This window comes from Aethalodelphis obliquidens, unplaced genomic scaffold (assembly GCF_003676395.1).
Source record: "Aethalodelphis obliquidens isolate GAN/ISIS:26980383/991018 unplaced genomic scaffold, ASM367639v1 scaffold6, whole genome shotgun sequence".
Lineage (NCBI taxonomy): Eukaryota > Metazoa > Chordata > Mammalia > Artiodactyla > Delphinidae > Aethalodelphis > Aethalodelphis obliquidens.
This window is the reverse complement of record NW_020837950.1, coordinates 12,660,791-12,673,293: the sequence shown is the minus strand read 5'-3', so window position 1 is coordinate 12,673,293 and position 12,503 is coordinate 12,660,791. Positions and strand designations below refer to the sequence as shown.

At 40.6% G+C, this 12,503-nt stretch overlaps 1 protein-coding gene across 3 annotated transcripts in view; it reads left to right on the top strand.

The window, feature by feature from the left end:
• The window catches only part of FAM114A1 (family with sequence similarity 114 member A1), a 60,705-nt gene extending 48,455 nt beyond the window's left edge, over positions 1-12,250 (top strand). For all 3 annotated transcript variants that reach the window (XM_027103161.1, XM_027103162.1, XM_027103160.1), the window contains 5 exons: positions 1,253-1,414; positions 2,259-2,398; positions 4,956-5,028; positions 9,434-9,487; positions 10,703-12,250. In XM_027103161.1, coding sequence (XP_026958962.1) covers positions 1,253-1,414; positions 2,259-2,398; positions 4,956-5,028; positions 9,434-9,487; positions 10,703-10,804 — 531 coding nt within the window. In that variant the 3' untranslated portion in view covers positions 10,805-12,250. The remainder of the gene's footprint in view (positions 1-1,252; positions 1,415-2,258; positions 2,399-4,955; positions 5,029-9,433; positions 9,488-10,702) is intronic.
• Positions 12,251-12,503: the final 253 nt, after the last annotated feature.

The window sequence follows — 12,503 nt, the reverse complement described above, 5'->3', positions numbered from 1 at the left end:
TCTCACTGGCTTATTTACATAGGTAAACCTTTGTCCCTAAAAGAGGACACACCAAGCATGGTTTGTTAGGTTTTGTCTCCCCTAATCTTCTCCCCATTAACTTGCCATCAACACCATGACACATTAAACTTTGACATGCAAGCTTTCAAATGAGAAGTAAGTTTTGCATAAGCTCAGATGCAACTTAAGCAAACAGCTTAAACTATAATATAAAAGCTGGTAAGTCTGCCCTTTCAAAATTCAGGGAGTAACAGATAGGGAAGGTGGTGTCTGCTTGTTCAAAAACTTTTAAGGCCACAAGTTGCTCAAACAGCACTCATGTGAAGTGAAATTCATCACAGTTCTTCTCTTGTTCCCACCCGCCGACCCCGCCCTGCGAGGTTCTGGCATGGCTGGAGAGGAGCAGAGCCATCCTTCATCTTCCGGTGCGATACATTATTAGGTTCATGAAATATTAAGGGCTTCATGAGACATAGCAGATGAGGAAATTTGCTTTAGCAATGACCCTGGCTAAATTTCATATATATATATATGAAATTTTACAGTTGGTCACAAAAAGTGAAAAATATATTATGGCTTTTCCAAAGTGACGGTCATTTTTATTCCTATCTGAGTATCATCTTATTTTTATTTTAAGATTTTATTTATTTATTTTTTGGCCGCATTGGGTCTTCTGTTGCTGTGCACAGGGTTTCTCTAGTTGCAGTGAGTGGGGGCTACTCTTTGTTGCGGTGAGAGGGCTTCTCATTGCGGTGGCTTCTCTTGTTGCAGAACACAGGCTCTAGGCGCGCAGGCTTCAGTAGTTGTGGCACACGGGCTCAGTATCGTGGCTCGTGGGCTCTAGAGCTCAGGCTCAGTAGTTGTGGCGCGCGGGCTTAGTTGCTCTGTGGCATGTGGGATCTTCCCGGACCAGGGCTCGAACCCGTGTTCCCTGCATTGGCAGGCGGATTCTTAACCACTGCGCCACCAGGGAAGCCCTGAGTATCATTTTAGAATGCTTTCCAAAAATTCCTCAGGCCCTGCAGTTTTCTCTCCATACATTCTTTCTACTCTGTCCCTTTTTCTTACTGTGTTTTTTACCAGAAAGCAACAACAAGGTGTTTTTAAGGAAGTTGAGGAATTGCCCCATCACTCTTTAAACGTACAAAGAACCACCCTTGGCGGTTTAGGGTTTGATCCAAGTCGTGGGATTGGCTTTTGTGTCTCCATATTTGTACAATAAACGTATTGCTTTGGTTGGGGGCCTTTGCAGGCCATGAAAAAAGCTCATGACTGGGTGGAAGAGGATCAAACTGTGGTGCCAGTAGACGTGGCCGAAGAGTCAGAGGACAAAACAGAGAAGGAAGAAAAGGAAGAGAAACCTGACAACCCCGAAGAAGACAAGAAGGAAGAAAGGAAAACTAAGACAGTCGAGGTAAACGCATTACAGATCATCCGCCTAAAGAGCAGTAATATTATGTTCATTTTATTAGCAGCCTAATTTTAAGTGAGGCAAAGCCATTTCATTTTCATTTATACCCTATTCCACACTATAGAAATATGAGTATTAATGTAATAAACACTAAAATTTCTCTATACCAGGACATTTCATGATTTAGCATAGATATTGTAGCTTTCCTCCATAGCGTTACAGTTATAATTTAAAGGAAAAAAGATATTTAAGAACATAGTTGATTTATCTTTAGGGTAAAATTCCATCATATCAAATTTGTAACCATAACATGTCCTTATGCCCCATAACTAATGAGGTAATTGAAGCTTTTTCCAAAAAAGAATTTCATTGCCACAGTTTTTATTCTGTAGTTTAATAAATTTATATGTGCATAATTTATAATCTGCCTATGTTCACAAATGAGTTTGTAATAACTTCATTTGACGTTGAATTTTAATTTTAGAGAAAGAAAATTTCAAATTAGATCGCTCTAAAGAAAAATGTCCACTGAGGTCTGTTCAATTCAGCCACCCTTCCACACGCTTTCATGTCTGTTGTGTGCCCAGCACTGCTCTGAGAACTGGGGACCCAGCTGTGAAGAAGGCTTGTTATGTCCCTGGGACCTGGTGACACTTCTGTTTTATGGTAGTATTTCCACTTAGAAAAGTCTTAGGTACACCCATTAATCTTTGGGTAAATTTTTTCAGGTCATATTTGTTTTGGGGGATTTTTTCCAGGAATTATGTAATTGTTTTAATGTCACAGGAGTTTTTTAGAAAGCATCTTCTCAATGAATAATTTTCTAACTTGTACTTTTTGCTTTCAGGAAGCATACATGCAGTCCATCGAAAGCCTGGCAGAAGTAACAGCTCGCTGTATTGAGCAGCTTCATAAAGTAGCAGAATTAATTCTTCATGGACAAGAAGAGGAAAAACCAGCTCACGACCAAGCAAAAGTTCTGATAAAGTAAATGTTACCTTTAATTCTTATTTTTCCAATTTTATGTATACGTGCCATTCAAATGCACACACACACGCACACACACGCGTACACCCTCAGCTACTAAAGATTCAGATTTTATGTCAACTAATTCCATTGTTCTGTGGTCATCTTAAGAATTAAGGACTCTCTTAAGAAATGAGCCAAGTTAGCGAGAACAGTAATAATCAGCTAGACATTCCAGGAATTATTTATGAAGAGATTTAAGGGAAGACACCCTACATCATTCAGAGCTAAGTGTTTCTTTTAATAGATCAGAATCTTGAAAGTACAGACCTTTGAATATAATTACATTTTCAACATGCCACACAGATAAAAGACACCTTAATGGACCTTCTCAACTAGTTTCACAGAAATATGCAAACACACCCCCACTGTTCCGAGGGACTTACACAAGCTCTGCATGTGCTGAATTCTGGCAATGATGGTCACTAACGTAAGCCAGTTCACTGTGGATTGCTTTTGCGTGCATATTTGCTATCATATGTTTATTCTTCAGTAAGCTACTATTATTAGTTTAGTGAAATAAAAACGTGTATATATATATAATGTTATACACATGAAAATAGCTGGTATGGAGCGTTCATTAAAATAATTGATTATGGAGCTGAAGAATAAGCCATTAACTTTTACACATATGACTGTAAGCTATGGTATAGAAAATCAGCACAGGTCCAAACGCCCTCTCATTATTATATAGACACAGGAACCCAAATAAGAGCCTCCTAAAAATATATGGGTACACACACACAGACACACACACACACACACACACACACATACATCTCAACACATTCACTCACTTGCTAGCTAACTAGTCTTCACTTACTACTACATTTGGCATTGTAGGTTGGGGAGCAAATTTTTGGTGGAAGGACCTTCCAAAAAGTCATTATTAGTGTCTCTGATGGCATTTTTCCTCACTTGTACAGATTTGTGATCTAGTGTAGATTTTCCTATCTAAACATGTGAAAATCCAAGATATTATAAGCACTGCACAATCCTGCCCTTAAAATGCCTGCAAAGAATATGTACTTGTCTCGACGTAAAGAAGGAAGAGGAAAGGGCGACATAGGAAAAGTTTCAAGTATTGAGGAAAACATCTGAGTACTGTTTTATATTAGCATGCTGATTGGAAAGAGGAGGGCTGAAGTCAGAAGTTTCTGAGTATGGAAAGCAGAACCTTACCCTTAGCTCCTGTCTGATTCTCAGCCCCTGATTGTCCCAACCTTACCAAGCTACTCCAAGCAAAATGTAATAAGGCCTCATATATGTCTGTACAGTAAGTGCCTTTCCACCCACCTGCCCAAGAACATAGGCAGAACTGCTCTTTGCTATCTCTTGGCCTTACTCCTGACCCTTCCTGCAGATAAGTTTTGGATGGTTGGGTGGATGGATGAGTAGTTGGATGGATAGATGAGTGGAAGGAGGGATAGATGGATATAGCTCAACAAACCTGAATACATAGCTTAGACAGAACCCCTATTTATCAGAACAAAACTTGCCTCTACTGACATCACTAGATCTTTTAACATGTAAGATTCTTAACTTGGAGTTATTGTTTTGCTAATAGCATTTTAATCACTTCATAAAAGTCTTACATACTTATTGTTTAAAAAAATCAGGCAAAATGCACCATTGTTAGGTAGATTGTTTTCAGCTTTTGTCATCATCTATAATGTTATGACAAACATTGCTTTGTTAAATATTTGTATCTATCTTGCATTATTTTCTTGGGGTAAAGTCCTAGGTGTGATGGCTGGAATAAACATTGGGGTAAAGTTTTGATGTATTTGATGTAAGTCTTAAAAAACATATTCTACAGGATCTTTATTTTGAGGCATCTCATAAAAACATAATCAAGGGCTTCCCTGTTGGCGCAGTGGTTGAGAGTCTGCCTGCCGGTGCAGGGGACACGGGTTCATGCCCCAGTCCGGGAAGATCCCACATGCCGCGGAGCAGCTGGGCCTGTGAGCCATGGCCGCTGAGCCTGCGCGTCTGGAGCCTGTGCTCCGCAACGGGAGAGGCCACAACAGTGAGAGGCCCGCGTACCGAAAAAAAAAAAAAAAACCCATAATCAAGATATGAAGAGACATCTGAGTTTGAATTTCTTCATCTATAAAATGGGAATAATAATGGACCCTAATCAGGTCATTATGCAGATTAAATGTGATTATGCAGATAAAAGTATTTAACATAGTATCTCAGTGAATGTTCATTATTATTTTCAAATGAACAATGCTGGAGAAAAGTCCCTTGGCAAGAGTTTTATACCCCTTGTGGAGCTCAAGCCTGGTATTTTCCTGCATATGCTTTTGCTTCGATAAAGAGGTAGGGTGAGAATTAGATTAAACTGTGATTGTGAATCATGGAAGAATACTGAGGAAAATATTTCTACAGAGCATCTTCAAACTTGAGTGCCCTTCTTTTAAAGGGAATACTGTATTAATATCAATAATTGTATTAACAATCCAATTATTTTTCTTTATTAAAAATACCCAAATCTCTTTTTTTCTTCTTTCAGATTAACTACTGCAATGTGCAAGGAAGTGGCCTCCTTATCAAAGAAGTTTACAAATTCTTTAACCACTGTTGGGGTAAGATTATGATACTGATTCTCTTTTCACCTTTTTGAGGGGAAGGCCTACAAGGGGCTGTGATATGGAGTGGAGGACATAGTACCTTCTTTGATAGCTCCACAAAGCAGAAGCTCTGCCGGGACATTTGCTAAAATGAGACCTGAGCATCTTCTTTAGTTATAGGCAGCTTAAGGCTCTCATCTGACTGAGTTCTAGCCCTGATACGACCATATCAGACATACAAGGTATTGGGTGGATTTTCAAACCTCTCTGGGCCTCATTTCCTTTATTTGTTCACTAAGGTTCCTTCTGTTATTTAACATCTGCGATATATAATTCCACAATCTCTAGTAAAATAATTCTGCTTTATTGTTACACCTCAACTTTGACCAAAAGAAAAAAATTTTACCAATCTGTAGAAGTGTTTCTGTTCTCGAGGCAACAATTTTGAAAGGTTCGGCATTCATTTGGAGCTGTGGCTTCTGGTTCTTTTCTTTAGAAATCAAGTCATGTTTTGTAACTCCACCTAATGGGATTGGAGAAGACAGTGGCAATTATTCCTTTTCAACCTTTCTACTTTTCCTTTTAAGGCCCTGGATGCAAAGGCAGATGATTCTTTACAAGAGAAACAGCAAGTTTCACTTCCTGTTTTAGCTAGGGTGTTTGGGTTACAAATGAATTAGTTTCCTAGGGCTGCCTTGACAAGTACCACACACTGGGTGACTTCAACAACAGAAATGTATTGTCTCACCATTCTGGAGGCTAGAAGTCTGAAAGTAGGGTATTGGCAGGGCCATGCTTCTTCTGAAGCCACTAGGGAAGGACCCTTCTCTGCCTCTTCCAGCTTCCCAGGCATTCTTTAGCTTGCAGCAGTGTAACCCCAATTTCTTTCTCTATCTTCACATCATCCTCCCTCTGTGTGTGTCTGTGCCCACATTTCCCTCTTCTTATAAGGACAGTGGTCATACTGGATTAAGGTATGACCAGTACAACCTCATCTTATCTAATTGAATCTGCAACACCCTATCTCCAAATAAGGTCACAGTCTGATATACTGGAGGTTAGGACTTCAACATATCTCTTCCTAGCACAAAGTAACAGAAACAAGCACTAAATAATTTAGACAGAAAGGGGAGCTTATTAAAGGTAGTGGAGGTATATGAGCAGCCGTGGGGGACCCATCACCAGAGCTCATGTACCTTCTCTCTAAAGTGTTGTTATTAATGTGACTCAACTACAGCAGTTCCTGGTTCTCTTCATTCAAATTCCAGGATCCTGGGTGAGAAGGTTTGAAAGGCTCAGATATGCATCTTGGTGTCTCCAGTAGTGATGAGGACAGGGTCATATCATGTAGACCTACTTTGCTGCTGGGGTACACCTCTTCCCACCCCCACCCCAGGCAAAGAGCAGGTCTCAAAAAAAGCAAAAATGATTGTGGACTGGGCTGTCCAAGTTGTGTGCCTCTCAGACTTATGTAAGTGGCTTAGTTGATAAAGGATGAGTTACATACCAACTATTCATTCTGCTGTCAAAGAATATGGTTTGCTTCTCCTATTTTGTAAAAGACCAGCTTTTATATTTGTCTAATTTCAGGCTTCAGCAATAGAGCTTCACTGTAAACAGGCAGAGTGAAGGGGGAGGGAAGAAGCTCATTGATAGGATAGGCTTGATAAAATACATTTATGTGATTGGCATCATCTAAGTTAACTGATGCCCATGGACTTTGGTGTAACTGCTAGATTTACAGAGAGGTGTGAGCTCTTAATCAGGATGGAATGACTTTGGCGACTCAGCTTCCCAAGGCTCTACTGTACCCTCTTCTCGCTCTTTCCAGTTTACTACCTGAGAAACTGAGTCTCAGAAGGGTGAACGATTCACCCAGTTGACTCAACTCCCAGTTGGCTGCCCATCAGACACAGCAGACAGATAGCTAACTGTTTGGTTCTCTACAGTTGCCTAGTGATGAGGATGTATATGTCTGTGTCTATGTGTGTTATATGTTTTATATGATTCATGTTAAACATTAATTAATTTGTTAGTTGGTGATATTCATGGTATCACTTTCTATTCCCTTTAATGTATTGTATTCCAGCACAGTGCTTCTCAAACCTTAATGTGCAAGCAAATAACCTAGAGAGCTTATTAAATGCAGATTTTGATTCAGTGGGTCTAGGATGAGGACTGAGATTCTGCATTTCTAACAAACTCCCAAGTGGTAACAGTGCTCCTAATTCATATCCTGCATTTTGAGTAGCAAAGCTCTAGCAGATAAATGTGTACTTGAATAAATACACACACATAAAATACACACACACAGGGCTTTCCTGGTGGCACAGTGGTTGAGAGTCCACCTGCCGATGCAGGGGACACGGGTTCGTGCCCCGGTCCCGGAAGATCCCACATGCCGCGGAGCGGCTGGGCCCGTGAGCCATGGCCGCTGGGCCTGCGCGTCCGGAACCTGTGCTCCGCAACGGGAGAGGCCGCAACAGTGAGAGGCCCGCATACCGCAAAAAGAAGAAAAAAGAAAAAAAATACACACACACACACTTGTGTCCAAATGTTTGTATGAACACAATCAGGAACACACAGATTATTGTTTGGAGAAAGAAAAAGCCAAATCTAAATGGAGTTTACTGAAATACCATCTCACGACAACAGTGCCTCTCATCTTGTGCTGTGATGAATCATTCACATCGTCATTGTTTGTATTCTCTAAAAGAGCCATTATTCATAACTTGAAGTTAATGAGTATATATTGCTCTCCAGACTCTATTTAAATTGCTTGCACATCTCATTGATTCTGAAAACCGATGCCATTTTATTGCCCTCATTTTGATTATATTTTAGAGGTTTATTGATAATCAAATAAACATGAAAGCAAACCATAATGGATTTTCTGGTTACTTACTAAAATGACTGGGTTTTTAAAGAGTTTTTCCCAAGACTCCATTCTGGTTTCCCCAGTAGGACATTACTTAACCCTCGGTAGAGTAATGTCAGTGAAAGTGGGCTGCTCTGGGAAGAAATAGTTCATTTATATACTTTTGTTTGTCATAAAGTCTTTCAAGTACAGTGAGGGAAAGCAGCCTATTAAGACTGCCCTCTTCTTTCTAGTCCCTGTAATTATTTATTGTCTAAGAGTGGATTGAACATTTTAGATAGAGAAGACTGGACATAATAATAACGGCGACATGAACACTGACTCCCACTTTTTGAACACCTACTTAATATCAGGTTCTGTATTCTGCGTTTTCCATGTTTTGCAAACTGGGATATGCTGACCTGTTTGCAAGTTATATTTAAGAGTGTTTTAACTTTACTGCCAACCTTGAAGACACACCCTATAATCAAGTACCCGTGTTTGCATTTAAAAGAAAAAAGACTACAGACCAGGTCTGGAACTAGGGTAGGCAAGTGAAAGTACATAACATGTCTACCAAATTTAAGGGGACTCCCCCCACCCCCGCAAAAAGAGACAAAGAAACAACCTCAGTCATCTAGATAAATTTTTTTTTTTTTTTTTTTTTTTTTGCGGTACGCGGGCCTCTCACTGTCGTGGTCTCTCCCATTGCGGAGCACAGGCTCCGGACGCGCAGGCTCAGCGGCCATGGCTCACGGGCCCAGCCGCTCCGCGGCATGTGGGATCTTCCCGGACCGGGGCACGAACCCATGTGCCCTGCATCGGCAGGCGGACTCTCAACCACTGCGCCACCAGGGAAGCCCCTAGATAAATATTTTAATGCAGTATTTTAAAAATCAAAATTAACACCAAAAAATCATGATGAACAAAATATCAAAATTTTAAATAAAGACTGAATCCGACCCTGTACAACTCAGCCTCACTCACCTCCCCCTAATCCCAGACCTGCTACGAGCTTTAAGTAGTTTAAAAGGTCTGAGTGTAAATTTCTAGCTACATGACCTTAAGCAAGTTACTCAACCTTCCTGATTCCTATTTTCTCATCTTTATTTTTTTTAATTTTTTTTATTAAGATTTTTTTTGATGTGGACCATTTTTAAAGTCTTTATTGAATTTGTTACAATATTGCTTCTGTTTTATGTTTTGGTTCCTTGGCAGCAAGGCATGTGGGATCTTAGCTCCCCAACTCCCCAACTAGGGATTGAACACGCACCCCCTGCACTGGCAGACGAAGTCTTAACCACTGGACCGCCAGGGACGTCCCCTATTTTCTCATCTTTAAATCGGGGTTATCATGGTACCTACCTACCTCCTAAGATTTCTGTCGAAATTAAATGATCGTGTAGGGGAAGCACCAAATATGAAGCCTTGTCTGTAGTAAGCATTCCACTTCTCCCCTTCTTCTCTAAGAGATTCCTCAACAAAGCCAGCATCTGCATTTTCTGGGACAAGCCTTGGAGTATGAGCACCTAATCTGTCAATTTCATCCTTTTGATTCCACAGAGCAACAAGAAGGCTGAGGTCCTTAACCCCATGATCAATAGTGTACTGTTAGAGGTAAGTGGCCTCCTGGAGAGAAAGTGCTTCTGAATCAAAGCAAATGTTAGAGCTACATTTTTTGTGTGTGTGTATTTCTCCCAGGCAGCAAGTGTTATTGCAATTCTAAATTTTATCGTCTACAGTCTTTTCTGAGTACATTTGTGTAGTTAAACCAGCTGTAAACCCTCGGGTGAAGCAGCAATACCTCATTTTCAAGAATTCTGATTATAAAGAGAAACGCTAAGCTCGCATGTTATTTCTGTTGCTGTTTCCCCCGACAGAAGCACATTTCTGCTGCCAAGTTTGACACCAGATTTAACACTGTGATAACTGGCTGCAATGAGGGATTCTTGCTCAGTGGTGATTTTCATAAAAATGGGCACTTCCCTCCATTTACATAACCTTGAGTTTAGCTAGGTCTAAGCTCCAGACTGGCAAAAATGACAAGTAGAATGTTTATCATCTGCCCGTTCAGTGACCAGAGGCAAGATCCTCTGTGACCGCTCACTCCGTGGCCTGCCTACCCACCAGGACATTGTAACATGGACATGCAGCTGCCCCGTACAGCTGTGGCTTTGCCAGAAGTAACGATGTAAGATCGAAGAAGAGAAGCCCAGGAGGCCTCATTCTTGACTTAGAGGCACTGTGTTCCACCTGTAATTAGTGGGGAAAACCTTCTATTAGGGACCATCTCTAAGGAACTGGCACATCTGTAGCCCCAGGGCACCCCACTGAAGCCACAAGGTGTTGACAAGTTGAGTTTGAACATGGGCAATGCATACACAGTAGTTTCTTGCTGTCTGAAGTACCTGTCAAATGCAAAATTTGGAAATTACAAAAGTCAGGGAGGGCTACCTATGTATTTATAGCAATGCGTTTAGGAATTGGGTGTTATCGTTAAGGGAAACTACCAAGGTACAAGAATAACAATGTGGTGACAACAAATGTTATCGTTTAAGACAAAGCCACAGAGGGGGATGGAGTTGACAAGAAGAGACAAGGAACCATAGAGGCAGGTTCTGGAGGACGCAGCTAAGAGGAAACCCAGGCAGTCAGAGACAGAATAGAAACATCCAAAGAAATGTGTTTACATCTTTTTTAAGCACCAACATTAAAAGAAAAATATTCTAAAATAGTGTGGGGTATGAGGAGAAGGAACATTATCAAATGGGAGGAATTGTCAAGCTGGAACTCTGACAACAACCCTCCAACCACAATTTTCTCCCTTCATAGGGCTGCAATAGCACCACATACATACAGGATGCCTTCCAGCTGCTGCTGCCTGTCCTGCAGGTTTCACACATCCAGACGAGTCGTTCCAAAGCACAGCCATGACCTGGCCAGACTCCATCTAGTTAAAGGAAACAGCAGGCTCTGTTGCTCTGACATATACCATTTCATGGAATGCTTTCGACGCATCTGACCACAGATGCCTGTTTGGAGACACTACAAGCAATTTTGCACAGACAGATTGAGAATGCAAGTTCAAAGACAGTATCATTTCTCTTAATGTATACGGTTGTTTTTACAAGTAATTATGTTTCCTTTATGTTAATTTAAATTTACATGGCTTTGTATTGATAATTTCCTTTATCTGGAGTTCACTCAAAATATTCATTTCTATTTTCCTGGTCAAGCATGTTATATTTGGAAATTCATGGACAGACCCTAGACTTTATATTTCCACTTTTAAATTTCCCGTTCTTCTAGTATGACTTAAAATCAATTCTTATCCTAAACTTAGTTTTGTTATATTAATGCCACTGTCAGAGATAACACTACTCATAGATATTACCTATTATGGTGAAAGAGAAACGTAAGTATCTGTTTATAGTCATGTACTCTCAGAACAAGCATTTATTGAGTTCCTACTGTGTGCTCACAATAGAGGAACATGATCTCACCCCAGTAGAGACAGATATTCTGAGAGGGGATTTATAATAATTCTTAAAATGCTTTAAAATACTAATAGCTTTTTTAAACCTTAAAAAATTTGAAGAACAAGGTAAATTAGTGTTTTTTAAAATGTTCTACCCTTCAACTGATTGTACTTTTTTATCCCAAGCTTTACATATGGAATGAAAATACATATGAAAAAGGATACTAAAGAATATTTTGTTTAAAATTGAATTCTTATGACTATAAGTACATAATAGCACAATCATAAAGCTTGTAAGTATTCAGATAGAAAATTAAGGGAATTACAACAGAGTAGACCCCCAGGACTGCATTTCTAAATCTACTACAGTTGAGTCAAGCTGTTCCACGAATACACAGATCACACTCGCCAATGGCAAATATAATGATTGCTTCTAAAGACAGAAAATGCTGATGTGTGGATGACTAATTGGTCACAATCCAGGAAGCTGCACAGAAGACCCTGCGGCCAGGAGAGGCCTTGTCAATGGGCATTTCTCCCCCCGAGCCCCATATAGTCACTCTGGGTAGGGGTCTGTACAATGTTCCTATCTGGGAGCCCCACTGACATCCCTCCAGGTACTGTCACAAGGTGTCTTGCACAGTGGCTCTCTGAGGCCAGATGAAGCCTACACTTTTGCCAGGGTGAAAAAATCCCTCGTTCACTTTTGGTTTTATTCCCCTGATAGAGTTCCATACAGGCAAAGTAGGTATATTTTTGTATCATCCTACTTCTCAGCATTTTATTTTCCAATATCCTGCATTTCATTTGTGTATCTCCTGAAACAACAAAATGGAAAATATAAGAATTTATAATCTGGAAAAAAAATTCTCTGAGGAATCAATTAAAGCTGGGTTTTCCTACTTGCTTTTTTTTTTTTTTGGCTGCTTTGGGTCTTTGTTGCTGTGCGTGGGCTTCCTCTAGTTGTGGCGAGCGGGGGCTACTCTTCATTGTGGTTCACAGGCTTCTCATTGCAGTGGCTTCTCTTGTTGCGGAGCATGGGCTCTAGGCACGCAGGCTTCAGTAGTTGTGGCACGTGGGCTTGGTAGTTGTGGCTCGCGGGCCCTAGAGTATGCGGGCTTCGGTCATTGTGGCACACGGACTTAGTCGCTCTGC